This window comes from Eleutherodactylus coqui, chromosome 3 (genome assembly GCF_035609145.1).
Source record: "Eleutherodactylus coqui strain aEleCoq1 chromosome 3, aEleCoq1.hap1, whole genome shotgun sequence".
In the NCBI taxonomy this organism is placed as follows: domain Eukaryota; kingdom Metazoa; phylum Chordata; class Amphibia; order Anura; family Eleutherodactylidae; genus Eleutherodactylus; species Eleutherodactylus coqui.
Window position 1 is genome coordinate 196,111,137 of NC_089839.1, and position 16,700 is coordinate 196,127,836.

General features: G+C 43.5%; 1 protein-coding gene across 1 annotated transcript in view; it reads left to right on the forward strand.

Moving 5' to 3' along the window:
* LOC136620225 (tubulin tyrosine ligase 3-like) overlaps positions 1–16,700 on the forward strand; it is a 57,125-nt gene that overhangs the window by 26,598 nt on the left and 13,827 nt on the right. Inside the window, exons 6-13 of the mRNA XM_066594931.1 lie at positions 1,408–1,626; positions 10,300–10,360; positions 10,529–10,609; positions 11,648–11,748; positions 13,565–13,742; positions 14,211–14,272; positions 14,978–15,106; positions 15,430–15,544. Of these exons, the coding sequence (XP_066451028.1) occupies positions 1,408–1,626; positions 10,300–10,360; positions 10,529–10,609; positions 11,648–11,748; positions 13,565–13,742; positions 14,211–14,272; positions 14,978–15,106; positions 15,430–15,544 (946 nt within the window). The remainder of the gene's footprint in view (positions 1–1,407; positions 1,627–10,299; positions 10,361–10,528; positions 10,610–11,647; positions 11,749–13,564; positions 13,743–14,210; positions 14,273–14,977; positions 15,107–15,429; positions 15,545–16,700) is intronic.

The window sequence follows — 16,700 nt, forward strand, 5'->3', positions numbered from 1 at the left end:
TCTGGATCCATCTGACCAGGAGATGTTCTTCCACTGCTCAGGGATACAATTCTTGTGCTCTTTTGCCCACTGGAGTCTCATCTTTATGTCCCTCTTATACTGGCGTCACAATGGCGTATGCGTATTTGCACGGAGAGTGAGCAATGCTTTTTTGCATATTTTACTGTACTTTTGGTGCCCACAAAGCATGTTCATTTGCATGCAGCAAACAAACACACACTGATTGAAATGAGTTCCAGATGTGTTCTTTTTCCAGTAGAATTATGCAGTGTATCACACATCTTCTTTCATATTGCGCGCACATTTGCGCACTCTTCATTGATTTCTATGGGGACCCTTGGCGTGCGAATGTGCAGAAAAGTAGAGCATGCTGCGTTTTTTTTTTTTGGGGGGGGGGGGTTGCATTACTGAAATGATTACAATGGGTTCATTCATATTTCCGTATTGTGAGCGTAAATTTTGTGCACGCAAATACGCCTGTGTAATGCCGGCCTTAATGGCTTTGGAACTGGTTATCTGCTGTTATAGCTCATCTATACTAAGAACGAGTTCTATTTTCCAACATGTTAGTTGAAGCTCCAGTATGTAACTGTGTTCTTGACATCCTCCTCTGATCCCTTTCAAGTTCTTTCCTTCCACAGGATCCCCTTTTGCTGGATGTTTTTTCTCAATCATACCATTCTTTGTATTCTCTCCACACTGTTACACGAGAAAACCCCACACGGTTGTCAGTGACATCCCAGCCCGGCACTGATGACCAGGCCTCGATAGAAGTCTCTCAGATCGCTGGGTTTTCCCTTCTAATGTGGATTCACACTGAAACTGATCCACTGAAACGTGTCACCTGATGTTATGCCGCAGTCCGGGGTCACTGTGCAGCCTGTTTATACAGGCAGATACATCGTTAGTTCAAACGAGAAATCATTCACAATCATTCAGTCTTTTCCATTGGCTGTATAAGGGCTCCTTTACACGGACGTATATGCGCACACACTATGCAGTGAATAGAACCTGTTGATTTCAATGGCTTCGTTCACTTGCGCATATTTTGCATGCACAAAGAAAGTAAAGTATGCCGATACGTGCGCAAACAAGCCTTGTTCATAGCGCAAAAAAGTTGCACTAAGGCGTATGCAATTGCGCTTACGCCCATGTAAATGAGATCGACCAAACGAGCGCTGTTTAAACCAAACGATGATTTTTATGCCTGGATAAAATGAATGACGAGCGAAAAACGAACAATTTATTATTCGGCGCTGATTGTTTTTATACTGCGCGTTTCTCGTTCGTTTTCGCTCATTTGAAGGACTATTTGAATCATTCTGTGTTGAAGCACCTTGAGGTTATCCCAAGTTCACACATTGTGACAAGCTGTCCGCTGGATTACAGAGCTGACTGGGCGGCCGCCATTCCCGCAGGAGGGGTAGGATTGTGTTTCCCAGTTGCCTAGGAGAAGTTCACCCAGGTAACAGCAAACAGAAGGGGACGGATTATCCCGCGATCCTGTCTGCATGTCATGGGCAGGATGACAAGGAAGCGGGCGCTGCAGCAGCACACTACAGATCCTCAGCTGGCATCAGAGCTCTGCAAACAGAGGGGCAGCCCTGCCAACTGCTAACATGCCCGGTAAGATACCATAGGTACCTCTGATACACTGTGCCATGCCCTGCTGGGGATACAGAGAGAAAGAGCTGTAGTATGTTATAGTGGACTGTCCAGATCTTCTAGCTGTACCGCACGCCCATATGTGATACATGTGCTGGCACTTCATTACAGGGAGTTATTAAAGGGATCTGCTTGGAGCCATTGTGGGAAATGGCATGGGTGACAATTCTGTAATATGCAAAGTTATGTGCAAGCCCAAAGTTATATAGCAGCCCACTGATAATCCACTGATCACAAATTCCCTCCAGCCTTCCATGTTTTCATGGGGTGGCTCCTAGAGTGAGAGCGGGCAATTCCCATAAACACGTTATACCGTGGAATTATTTGTGTGATTATCCGATATGACATTTAAGGGCAGTTTGTACAACACTTATTATGATGATGATGATTTAATATCAAGGAAGTTTGCAAAAAAGTGACCTTGGAAGCTCCTTCTATGCTGAGGAGGCAAATATTTTTTGCGCTTTTTTAATTTTTGATTTCTCAACTTTCAAAAGAACAAAACTTTTTCTTTGTCAATGTAGCTGTATGAGGGCTTGTTTTTTGTGCGACAAGTTGTATTTTTCAGTGGTACTATGTAATGAACCAAATAATGTACTGAAAAATGTTAAAAATTTTTTAAATACAGATGGAAAAATCATAACTGCATCACTTTTTTGAGGCGTTTTTCCGGTGCACACAGTGTGGCAAAAATGACAGGTTACCTTTATTCAGCGGGTCAGTACAAATTACAGCAATGCCAAATCGATATAATTCTTTGTGTACTTTTAAAAAATAAAATGGTTAAAAAAAATTGGTTTCTGGCCACCATAACTCTTTTATTTTTCTGTCAATGCAGCTGTGTGGGGCTCATTTGCTTGCAGGGAGACCTGTGGTTTCTTCTAGTACCATTTGAGGTACACATGCCTTTTTGATTGCTTTTTGATTGTTTTCTCTTGGAGTCACGGCAGCCAAAAAAGCGCAATTCTGGCAATATATAATTTTTTTAGGACAACATACGGTAAATAATGAGCTACGGTATTTTAATACATCAGACTTTTATGGATGAGGCGATGCCACTTTCTACAGGCGTCCTATTAAGATATGCCATAGGCACGTCTTAACCCCTTGAGTGGCAGGTTTCCTACCACCCTGTCGTGCCCACCAGGGCAGGTTTTTTAAAATGGTCTAATCATTGAATTTCAACTAGTTTTGCAGTTGCGTCTCAAGAGCCATAACTTTTTCATTTTTCCATTGACATGGCCATATAAGGGCTTGTTTTTTGCGGGGCAAGTTGTGATTTTTTAAACAGGGGGGAGGAAAAAAAGAAATGGGGAAAAAAGAAAAAAAGGGGCCATGTCATTAAGGGGTTAAATAATGTATTAACTTCCTTCTCTGTGTCATTATGACGCACGGATAATACATGTGTGATTGTATTTTTGATTTTTTTACAAAGTAAAGGGAGACAAGTGTTTTTTTTATTTTTTTAATAATTTTTTTACTTTTTTTTTTTTAATTTTTTTTAAATTTATTTTTTTTTTTGTCCCTTTAGGGGACTTCCACAGGGACCCATCAGGACCCCTGATCACATTCCAGGGGTCCGATGGTGACAGCCCTTTACATGCTGCAGTGACAGCCCTTTACATGCTGCAGTCACATAGACTGCAGCATGTAAAGGGTTAACACAGCAGAGATCGGAGGTTTTCTCTGATCTCTGCTGTAAGAGCTGATACCTAGCTGTCCTCTGATAGCCAAGCATTAAGCTCTCCCTGTCACAGAGACCGTCGGCTTGCTTCTGACAAGCCGATGGTCTCTATGGCAACCTGTAAACAAAGCAGGACATTGCCGACATGTCGGCAATATCTTCTGCTGGTTTTTCAAAGCCCTTGCTTTGTTCTCTGTGGGTCTGTGCAGGCAGAGCACACTGTCACAGCTTGTGGCATTGTGCTCTGCAGCTCCCATAGTGATACACAGCCCGGAAATCTTCCGGGGTATATCACTATGGGCAGTGGAGCTCGTCACGGAACTTTTCCGGGCGTGCCACTCAAGGGGTTAAAGGGTACTTTCACCTATTTTTAGCTCTATAAGTTAAGCTCATGGGCTAAAAGCAGGTGACCCTCTGAGTCCAAGGGTGCACGTGTCATACTTACCTTCCCTGTTGTTCCCCCATTGTCAGCACTGGAAACATCTGCTCAATGCACTGAACGGTGCTGCTAATTTTATAATGGATGGACTACTTAGCAGCACCGATCAATCCACTGAGATGCTGCTTCCAGTGCTGACACGGAGGGAATGACGGGGGCTAGTATAAAATATTCCTGCACTCAGCGGGTCACCTACTTTAGCCCATTAGCTTAGCCTAAAGAGTTAAAGGTAAGTGACAAAGTCTCTTTAATAGGCAGATATGCATGGTAGCCCTGGGGGCCTCAAGCTGTTAAGAGACCCTAACAGCACCCTGTGATCCCATCAGGATCAGGAAGAGGGGGTCTGCACAGGACTTCGGGATGCCAATTGCACCATATAAATGCTGCTGCCATCATTTACAGCAGCGTTTAAATGGTTAACAGATGCAATCAACTAAATTCCAGTCCTGGCTGTTGTAGCTAGAGGTCAGCTGTCAAAGAGCCTGTTCTGTACATGTATTGCGGATGTTGTCAAAGGGGTTGGGAAGTTGATACACACAGTATGTAGAAAGCTTAAGAGACCCCCACCAATCCTGAGAACAGGGGTCCGTTCAGTCCCCAAGTGAAATCATGCAGGCGCGTCGTGGCTCTAGTCATTTCATTGATAGCACTGGAAATGTTTCAGCAATCTCTTCAGCATTGTAATTAAAGCAGCTCCAGCCCCACTGAAAACAATGGGAGAATATCGCGATCCCCTGCCGCAGCTGTGACAGCCGTGCCAGGGGATTCCTTCAGCCCCGCAGGGATGCAAGGCTGTTTCCATGTGAAAACTCCTCGCATACATGGGTTTACACATGGATTGCGAGAGTGATATCGGGCCGTGATATCGCCCTCGCCAGTGTGAAGGAGCCCTGACTCTCCCTAGTGGTGCTGTTGGCTGAAGCACAACAGCGCCGCTAGACTTGACATAGGAATTTAGACCTGGCCTGACAGTCACTTAATGTATCAAACTCAGGGTGCATTCACACGAACGTATATCGGCTTGGTATTCACACCGAGCCGATATACGTCGTCCTCATCTGCAGGGTGGGGGCAGGATGGAAGAGCCAGGAGCAGGAACTGAGCTCCCGCCCCCTCTCTGCCTCCTCTCCACCCCTCTGCACTATTTGCAATGAAAGGAGGCGGGACTGGGCTAAATTCCGAGAATTAGCCCCGCCCCCGTCCCACCTCTCCTCATTGCAAATAGTGCAGAGGGGCGGAGAGGAGGCAGAGAGGGGGCGGGAGCTCAGTTCCTGCTCCTGGCTCCTTCTACCTCTTCCCCCTGCAGATGAGGACGATGTATATCGGCTCGGCGTGAAAACCGCGCCGATATACGTTCGTGTGAATGCACCCTCAAATTGTATGATTTTATGGTGGTGGTGAGGATGTCACAATTCTAATGACACCAAAATCATCCACCAAAGGTCACGCAAAGGGGTCAAAGTGCGGTGCAAGAAAAAGCCTATAGGCTTTGTTATATTAGATTTGCTTGGTTCTGCTGCTTGGTTTTTGGGTTGTATTTATGTTATAAGCTTGGTTCTAGTATTGTATCTGTGTACTGAGCTTGGTTTTGGTGCTGTATTTATGTCATAAGCTTGGTTCTGGTGCTGTATTCTTGTTATGAGTTTGCTTCTGGTACTGTATTTTGTCATTCAGCTTTTTTAGTGTGAGTACACAGATATCTTGTCACTTTCTGCACAAACAAAATGAAGGCATACTGTGTCAATTTTTTTCTTATGACGAGAGGAAGGGGGGAAGAAAAAATCCACACAGGGTGCCATCTAACCTAAGGGCGGCACTATAGGAAAGGGAGTTCTTTTTTTCTGACTTGCAAAATTATTTAATCCCTGTTACCTGTAGCCACCACTATGGGGAGCTCACTGCACATTATGTTACACAGCAGTTCACTCTTGTATGCAGTAAGCTCCCCCTAGTGGTAGCAGCAAGCAGCAGTGTCAGGTCAAGCAATGAAAGCACGTGAACTCTAGGCCCCCCTCCTACCACTGACCGCCTAGCAGTCATGTATTCTGTTTCTATAGTCGGTGTGCCATTGATTATAAATCATTATGGACACCATTACAGCTTCCACCCAGCTTTCCCCGACTCCTGTATGCTGAAGGACAGGTTAGAGGTTTTATCACTAGATAACTAGGCAGAACTGGCATTCAGGGAAAGCTGAATAGCAAACCTTTCAAAACCTATAATGGCCACCATATTGGTTGCTACCCAGCTTTTCCTGAAACAGATATAAATAAAGATACAGCTGCATGGAATTCGTAACAAATAAGAGAAAAGAAGGAGGCGGATATTTAGGTGAATTGCCCTTAGAATTGCCCTTTCTTCTGCCTGTGGCCCATGGAGTAACTATATGTCATTGCCGTATACAGACACTAAGTCCTCCCTGCATGGACCTGAATGACAGATCCGTTGCTTTGAAATCTTTACATCAAGAACAATCGTTGCCGCCAACGCCGCTGTCGCCATGGTTACCCAGGTGAATGTTCTTTTATGTTTGTAAATAAGTGGAGGCTATTGTTGCTATGTGATTGATCGACTTAAAGTCTACCTCCGGGCGACAAGACCACAATGCAAAATCCGTACAGGACCCCAACCGTCAATTAGCATCTATAGTGCAACCTATGTGGCAGGTATGACCGCAGCCTCGGACGTCCTATAGCTGCGCCACAGATGTCCTTGTACAGAACAAGAGTATCTCAAGAAAGCGCCTAGATAGCAGTCTCCAAACATGATGCCAGTAACCCTCCACCCCAGCAGTTCTGCTCATCTTTTGTATCCCTGCTGTAGGGAATTAATTGTTAGTTGTTCAACTCCATCCTACATGTTTAAAGGCCCTTTTACATGAAAAGATCCTTTGCCATGTCCTTAAAGGAGTTGCCCCACTTTTGCTACAGGAAGCAGATAGCACCATACATTATGCAGTGACCCAGATTGGTACTGCAAACTGAGTCCTATTGAAGTGAATGTGTCTTGGTCTGCAGTACCATCCTGGGCCACTGCACAATGTACAGCGCTGTCTGCTCTCCACTTTTAAAAAAAAATGTAACTTCTTTGTTTTTCTGTTGACATCTGAGGACTTTTTTTTTGTGGGACAAGTTGCATTTTTCAATGCAACCATTTAAAGGGTTTTGCAGGGAAATACTATTGAGGACCTATAGGATCAGGATAGGTCATCCATAGTTGATTAGCTGGGCTTCACTGATTGGGCACCCGCTGTTATTGCCGCTACACACAGGAGTATGGAGTGAAAGTTGCTGCTCCGATCCCTTTGTAGTGGTGGAGCTTGTAATTGCAGGCTGGAGACTCATCAATGGGAGCTGCACCTGCAGTTACAGGCGTCATCCACTACACAGGGGTCAGAGCTACAGCTTCAGCTCCATACCCTAGTGTGTACTAGCAATGACAGCATGCACCCTAGCAGCTGATTAGTCGGGGTCCCGAGTTGTGGATCCCAGCTGATCAACTATTGGTGCCCTATCCTGAGGACAATGTACCATATACTGTACTGAAAAACTTTAAAAAATATGAATGGGATGAAATGAAAAAAACCCCTCAATTACAACATTTTTGGGGGGTCTTTATTTTTACAATGTACACCATGTGGCAGAAATGACATGTTAATTATATTCCGTGGGTCAGTACAATTGCAGAGATATCAGATTAATCTGACCACTATAACATCTTTTATTTTTCTATTGAAGGGGTTGAGTGAGGGCTTATTTTTTTGGCTAGACAACCTGGAGTTTCTATTGCCACTCTTTTAGGGCACATTCAGACTGTATATTGGCCGAGTATTCACGCCGACCGATATACGGAGTCTCTCTCTGCAGGGGGAGGAGGCTGGAAGCTCCGGGAGCAGGAGAGGCAGGGCAGGAGTGGAGCTAATTCCTGGAATTTAGCCCCACCCATGCCCCGCCTCCTCTCATTGCAAATAGTGCAGAGGGGCGGAGAGGGGGTGGAGAGGAGGCAAAGAGGGTGCGGGAGCTCAGTGCACTGCTCCCGACTCTTCCAGCCTCCTCCCCCTGCAGAGAGAGACGCCGGGTGAATACGAGGCCGATATACGGTTGTCTGAATGCACCCTAAGGTTTATAAGACTTTTTGATCGCTTTTTTCTAACAGGCTGTAATCCCAGTTTTATTTTTTTTATAAAATTTAACTTTTAATTAACCATTATAGTCTAAAATCCTAAATGGAAGGAAAGGCTTTCATAAAAGAACTTTTTATTGCGTATGCAGATGATGCATCTCATTAGTCTCTATATATCTCATAAGGCACCTTAAAGATAATCTGCTCTGAAGTGTTTGCAGACTCTTTATTGGGTCTCTGGATAATTTCACACCAGCTTTTGTAGCAAAGGCGCACTAGATGATGTTTATGCGTCTTTTATTATGCTGGTTTGTGGATATACAGGGATATGATATATTACATATGATGTTTATGTGTCTCTTTCGCGCTGGTTTGTGAATATGCAGAGATGTAATCTCAATACCTATGGTCCTTTGAGAAAATATTAAATTTTTTAAAAGAAAAACGTGTAATCTCCTTTTTTGGTTCTGTTCTCTCTATATACCATTCTCAACGCGTTTCCTCGCTCACGCGATTCATCAGGAGCAATGTTACCAGACGCATAGAACCAGATGATACAACCAAGATCCGCAACTCTCTATTTATAAGTACTTTAATCCCCTAGGGTCTTTGACGACTAGTGGGATTGATTGTACAGAGTGCATCAGATCAAAATAATGGCTAGCGTCTGCATACTCAAAAATGAATTATGAGTTCGTAACGCTATGTAACCAAATGACCTTCTGTAAATATCATATTACTTGGTTACAACTGTGCTGCACAAACACTTGTGTCTGTTTTTAAACAAACACGTGTGCTGCCAGAGACCAAATCTAGGGCTTTTTTCAGAATTCTGACACCAATCTGTCGTGATGCCAGATAGTTTTCAACCCGGCTCACTCACTACTGCCCCTAGATTTCAAAGTTGCAAAAAACCCCCCTATTTATCAGGGTACCGGCATGTAACCTAGAGTTCCTTCCTAAGCTCAGGCACTAGTGCTAATAACCAGTATCCCCGCTTTTCAGAGAGGTCAGCAACACACAAAATAACAAACAAGGAGAATCTGGCAGCAACTCCAGCCTTAGTGGTAGGCTGGAGGCATCTGATGTGCAGTCAGCCAGGTGTTAATAGGTGTTAACACCTGAACAGAACCAAAAAAGGAGATTTTTCTTTTAAAAAATTTAATATTTTCTCAAAGGACCATAGGTATTGAGATTACATCTCTGCATATTCACAAACCAGCGCGAAAGAGACGAATAAACATCACTTAGTGCGCCTTTTTTTTTATAAAAGCTGGTGTGAAATTACCCAGAGATCTAATAAAAAATCTGCAAATACCTCATAGCAGAGGGTCCGCAAGGTGCCTCATGAGATATACAGAGAGTAATATATCATATCCCTGTATATCCACAAACCAGCATAATAAAAGACGCATAAACATCATCTAGTGCGCCTTTGCTACAAAAGCTGGTGTGAAATTATCCAGAGACCCAATAAAGAGTCTGCAAACACTTCAGAGCAGATTATCTTTAAGGTGCCTTATGAGATATATAGAGACTAATGAGATGCATCATCTGCATACGCAATAAAAAGTTCTTTTATGAAAGCCTTCCCTTCCATTTAGGATTTTAGACTATAATAGTTAATTAAAAGTTAAATTTTATAAAAAAATGAATAAAACTGGGATTACAGTCTGTGATAATAGTTAAAGCATATACTGGTCCTCTGCAGCGGTGATTCTTTTTTCTAACAGGATGACCAAAAAAAGCACAATCGTGGCGTTGCATGTTTTTTTTCTGACGATGTTTACTATGTGGGATAAATTCTACATTATTTTAATAGATCACACTTTTATGGATGCATCAATACCACATAAGTAAAGTTTTTCTTCACTTTTAATGTTTTTTTTGTAATAATTAAAAAAAACTTTTATTAAATTTATTTTTACTTATTTTTAGACTCCACAGGAAACCTGAACTGGCAATCATTCGATCACTTATACAATATACTGCAATACTTCAGTATATTATATTTCTGCGTTGCAAAGGCACATCTTAATAGAAGTAAATGGCAGCCATGGGTTGCCACCCCCAGCTGCCATAGCACCTGGACGGCACCCTGCGATCTCATTGCGGGCAGCTGTTTGTGAGACAGAGGGAGCTCACTCCCACTTTTGGACAATTTAGATGCTGATGTCTGTTCGACAGCAGCATCTAATTGGTTAACAACTGTAACTGGAGTTAGTGTATCCCGGACTATAGCTGTTGCAAGCAGGTCAACTGCCAAAGGTAGCCAGCACTCGGCAGGTATGGAGTGGGTTCAGCTCCTAGACCCACTTTAAATTAATACCCCATTAATATAATAACTGTCTTTAATTCCACTTCTTACTCCTGCTATTTTTTGCCCCAGCGCTCAACACAAGAGCCGGAAGGAGGAAACTGCAACAAAACCAAAACTATGGAAGGAACAGGTAAGTCACCTGCATTAACATTCTGAAATTGGGACCTTTTCCCAATTTTAACACCCATTAAATAAACCACCTACTGGGTATAAGAGTAAATACTCATCAATAGCAAATGCGCTCTATCCATCGGAGCCCCCAAATGTTTCGTTTTCTTTGCCTGTACCTATTTATTAGGAACATCTGGGAGACCTCAGACGTCTAATGGAAACCTCAGAGGGAAACCTCACTCGGCGACTGAGAAGCACAAACAAGACGGTAAATGACCTCTAAATAAACAGCTCCTCAGTGTCCATTCTCAGCCAATGTTCTATCCATTGCCTATTCTGGTATCGCTCTACGAGGCTTTGGATTCTTCTACACAGGACGATTGTTGGGTGCAGATGCCTGCTAGTCGTCCCACTGATAATCATTCCTATGCTTTTACACATGAACGATCATCGATCAGTGATTGGAGGCGGAGCGCGGGGGTCATTCCAGCCCACCACCTCCATTCACAGTAAACAGGCAGTTGTTCATAGATGAATGACTGCCTGTTTACAGGGGACGATCATCATTCAGTGTTCATGTGTGCTGGAACTGAACGACAAACGATAAGCAAACGAATTATCATTCACCGTTGAGTCACTGCATGCATTTACACAGAATGATAATAATCTTTCATCCTGCGATCCAGCGAGAATCTGAATGATTATTGGCCCTTAAAAAAGGGCCTTTAAGGTGGCTTTAACAATTTTGCAGGGAGGTGTGTGCTTGTACGCTGTGCACCTCCCACTGATTGGCTCCCATCTTTCTTTTTTAACTTTTTCCCCTCCCACTTAACACTCATTGGCCCCTGAAAACACATAAATACATGCGAGTGTTCATTTAAAGACCACTTGCATTCAGTGGACTTGGCAACCAATGAGCGTGCTTTGGAGAGGGGTCAAAATTTCAAATACACGCCTGCCAAAGAACCTCACGCTCCTTCATACCCCTTTAATTTCACCTGTGATGGCGCTGCAGGGAAAATGAACACATGTTGCTGGAGTCCTCCACAGTTTGATGGCTGGGGGTCCCAGCAGCAGGACATTCAGTGATCAGTTAATCAGTGGGGAAACCCTTCTAGTTATCTAAAACGGAGTCATACTCATTAGATGGGTGATTTTCTGATATGGATATTTTTTATTACTGTGCTCTTCACTCCCATAGATGAAACGTCCTTGCTTGGACAATCTGATTGTCCTCCCCCATTGTCTGTGGCCATCTTCATTCCTGATAGGTGCTAACATTGATACATCTCTTCTGTGCACACAGTCGCGGCTACTGAAGGGCGAGTGCGCAAGATAATTAATTGCACAATAATTAATCCAGATCGCCTGAAACTTGCCAAGCTACTGGTAGAAAAAGCAATTAAGGTCAGTGAAACGTATTTAGCATCAGTAGAGAGTGAAAACCACATTAGTAATTTATTCCATTGTGCTTGAGATGTCTAAAATTAAAATAGTTTTTTTCCAGAAACAGCGCCACTCTAGTCTATAGGCTGAGTCTGGTATTGCAGCTCAGCCCCATTTACTTGAATGCTGCAATACCACACACAGACCCCTGATTCTAATCCTCAATTCCTGACAACAAGGCCAGGGGCAAATTGACCACTTGGGCATTTGATTTCTGTCTGAGGGCTCAGGGTGTTAGACTGTGGCAGAAATCCATGGCTATGCTGCACATTACTGTTGTGGTTTTTGCCATGGATCCTCATGTGGATTTAGCCCTGTCAATGGGAAAAATCTGTGTATGGAATTCTGAGGGTATGTTCACATGGTGGATTCTGCCTCTAAAAACGGTGTCAAAATCTGCAGGTTTCTGGCACATTTTTGTAGCAGAACTGCACACGGATTTTGCACTGTCAACGGGAAAATTCTGCTTGCCGAATTTCAACATGGAAACTAACAGTTCTGCATGAAGAAGTGACATGTCAATTCTTGACACGGAAATGCTTGTTTCTGTATCGGAATTCTGCATGCTAATTTTGCGCATTGACAGGGCTGAATCTGTGTGTGGATCTGCAGCAAAAAACATGGATTTTTGATGCAGCTTTCCAGCAGAATCCGCAATGAAAATTCTGCAGCAGAATCCAACAGCCTGCTACCCAGTAAGTATTGTACTGACATAGTATAGTGCCCCCTAGTGGTCTGCTTTTTGCTAGTTAAATGGTTTGTGCCAAGATATAGGTTATCCCCTATCTACTGGATAGGGGCAACTTTATGATAGGTAACGGTTCAACTGCTGAATGTCCCACCAGTTGAAAGAATGGGGAGCTGAAAGGTCCCCACATGAATCGATTAGAGGTTGCGCATGCGCACCATTGCTCAGACCATTCTCAGTCCACATTGCCATGCTATGATACATGCTACATAAGATGCAGACTCTTCGAGGTGTCAGCTATAGTTTGTAATGGGAACTGCGCGCTATTGGATATACGGGTTATGTCGCTGCACACAAGCTGTCCATCAAGAAGCGCAATGCATCCACCTGTCTACAATGGCGCAAGAAGCATCATGGTTGGACAGTTGAGCAATGGAAGAATGTTCTATGGAGTGATGAATCACGTTACTCCATTTTCACATCAAATGGAGTTACCTGGGTGTGGAGGATGCTGGCAAACACCTTCTGTTTGAGCGTGGTCTCGGTCCGTTGGTTGTAGTGACAAGAACCCTGACCATGGAGGTGTACCTTGATATTCTAGATAATGAACTGCTGACAATGTGGTAATACTCTGGGAATGGTCAGCCATACTTCCAACAAGATAACGCATCTTGTCACAAATCCAACACTGTTTTACGTTCCTTTGAGGATATGGATGTTGCACGATTGGACTGGCTGCATGGAGTTCCAACCTGAACCCTACTGAACATCTATGGGACGAACTGGAATGTTAGATCAGGAAATGTGAACAGTATCCATCTTTTTTGATAGAACTCGCCAGACATTTGCAGGATGAATGGAGGGAAATACCAGCTGAAGTGTTTCTATGTTAGTAGAAAGTATGCCACGGAGAGTATCTGATGTCATTAGGGCCAAAGGAGCCCCGCTAAGTATTAAGATATGGAAATAAATAAATACTACATTAGATTTTTGCTCAGGTGTCCAATTACTTTTGGTAGGATAGTGTAAATCTCAGTTTTTCTATATTTTTTTTAATCCTTGTCATTTTCTTCTATTTACCAAAATTAGCAAAAAAAGATATTTAGTATTCATGGCCCGTACCCTGTGATACGTCATTGCCTGCGCAGCCGAGGATGGGTGGAGAAGAAGCTGCCCAAAGTCACAAAGGCTTCCCGAAAAAAGGATAAAACGGCAGATGAAGAAAATGAAGAAGATGATGGGGATGGAAGTGGAAATGATGATGACGGTACATGAAATGGGAAAACGAGGGGCGATTCTTAAAGGAACTCAAAACACATAGATTCAGAGGAAGGTATAAGAAAGGTATCAGCACTTATCAGACATCCCTCGCAGCTCTGTTATATTGGCAAAGCATTGGAGCGTCATCCTATAGATCACTCTTTAATAACCTCAAAAAGTTGAGAACACTTTTTTCTTGATATCACTAATCCACACACAACCAATAAGTATGGCTCATGGCATTCTTAGTATTGATGAATTCCTGTTAGCTCTCAGGCTGTTTGCACATACTGTACATGTCCTGCTGGATTAGTTGCTCAGCTGTGGTGCATTGTGAGAGATGTAGTGTTCAGCAGATACTGGATGGTACTAAAACTTCTCCACAGTGCAAAGCCCCAGAATTTAGGAATTCAGTAATGTACGGTATTTACAGAAGGAACTAACAAACAAACTGTTGTGTATATACATCCCCCAGATGATGACGCTGAGGAAGAGGAGGAGAAAGACGTGGATCCTGATGGCACCTATGATCTAATGGTAATTGCCAATACTAATGATGAGTGACTGTAGAATACAGATACTTCAGTGTGACTAGTTTTGGTTAAACCTGCAACTGTTTAGCTGTTGCAAAACTACAATTCCCACTGTAGAAATTCCGCCACAAATCCGCAGAATGCCCTGTTTCCCGCAGGCAGTCAATGCATGATAGGAGGTGCAGTTTTACAAGCACAGGAGGGATACCAGCTGAAAGCTCCGAGAACAAAGGAGCTGTCAGCACTCCTGCTGTTTCTCGGAGCTAGCAGCTCAACGGGACACCACGAGAACAAAGCAGCTGTTTGCATTGTCCTGATCCACCTGCATAACTCTTAAGTAGCTAATTAGCTACTTAAAGTTATGCAAAGATGATCTCTCAAAACTGTCATTCAAACTGTCATTTGAGTGAATTTTGAGCGATCATTGCTCCATGTAAATGGGCCCTTAGATAAGTGGCTATTATACTTTGAAGGCACCACTTGGACAAGTGATTCCAGCTCAATGGTGCTTCCTATAGAAGAAACAGGGCAGTATTGCAGAAACATATGATATAGTTGGAGACTATTCTAAGATCGTCTAGGAATAGTTGTCAGAATTAATCCCTTGTCCTGTCGTCAATAGGATGACAGATGCAGGAGACAGGAAGCATGGACATCAGTGATGGCATCCTATAACTATGTGCATTCTCTATATGTTCTGTCGCTTCAGTCAAGACTCGTCCGTAATGAAATACCATATTTTATCTGGACAACCAGACGAGATGCCGTGGATTGCAGGTTCCTCAAGAAGGATCAGATGATGAACCACTACGCCAGAGCCGGCTCCTTCACCACCAAGGTGGGTCCTCAGGGTGGGTTTACAGGATAGGGGCACAAGCATCAAAAGGAGAAGATCCTCTTTGAACACCATGTCACAGATTCTATATAATCTACATAAAAATTATCTTCTGGTTGCCATTGAAAACTGTCAACAAGCTTGTTGTCAGACACACCCCTTACAGCTTCGTGGAGCTATTAAGCTGGGGGAGGTGGGCACTTAGTTTTTCATACATCATGTAACTGTACAGATGAGGCTCCTAAAAAGCTTCCGGAAAGGAGCAGTTTATGGAACTGACTTTGAAGAGACTCTTTCATGAGGCGGGTCTGGTGTTTTTCCTCTAGGTGGGCCTCTGTACCAATTTAAGGAACCTCCACTGGTTTGATGATGCTGACCCGGATTCTTTCTTCCCTCGTTGCTACAGACTGGGAGCAGAAGATGAGAAGAGGGCATTCATCGGTATGATTACTGGGTACAATTGGACCTCATTATTTAAAACTCTCTTTGTTGCAGGGTGTAAATTCTATGGAAGTTCTGCTGCAGCGTGGCACATGAGAAATCCACTGTGTTTGCACTAAGTAAATGCGCGCACAAAATGGGGAAATGTGCTTGAACCCGTTGAGATCAATGGGTTTTATTCTCTGTGTATTATGTGTGCAAATGCGTCGGAGTGAAGCTGGCCTTAAGGAGGATTCACATCAAAGAATACTGCCATGCTGCCCTGTTCTTTCCAGGATTTTTGATGGAACCCCTGGATGGAACAAGCTGGTGGAAATCTGAGCCCAAGACATGGATTTTGCTACAAATTTGTCTGTGGCATAAAATTATGCCATGCGAATCCACCCTAGGGGCTCCTTCACACTGGCAAGGGCGTTATTGGACCGTGAATCTAGCCCCCATATCACCTTGCCATCCATGTGACAGTCCGTGGATGGGAGGCGTTTTAATGTGAAAACAGCCTCGCATGACTATGAGGATGAAGGGAATCCCCACCACTGTTGTCAGAGCCGCAGCAGAGGATCACGGAGTTCTCCCATTGCTTTCAATGCAGTGCCAGCCCCATTGAAAACAATCGGCGATCTCACAGAAAGATAGGACATGCTGCAATGTGTTTCCCGCATAGCATCGCATTGTGGTGCCATGCAAGACAATATTGCAAGTGTGAATGAACCCATTAAAAAAATGGGTTTCCTATTTGTGCGTCTCGCAACGCACAAATCGTGTATGATTTTCTCGCCAGTGTGAAGGCAGCCTTAGGGTACTTTCACGCATTACAGAAATGCTGCAGAAAATGTGCAGTGGAAACGTTTCCCTTTTACAGCTCATGCACACAACTGTGTTTTCACCGCGTATTACATGGTAAATGGAGTCAATGACAGTCTTTGGACTTTCATTGATCCATTCACACCTGCATGTGTGCACTACGTATCAATACGCAAGAGAAATAAATCGCAGCATGCTCTATTTCTCTACATATCATATGCAGCCCTTGTATGAGCTGCGTATAATACACTGTCCATACACAATACATTGCGGATGGGCAGCGTTTTGATACGTATCCCAGCTCTGAACATAGTGGGGAATATATTAAAAAAAAAAAAATCACACTGCGTCA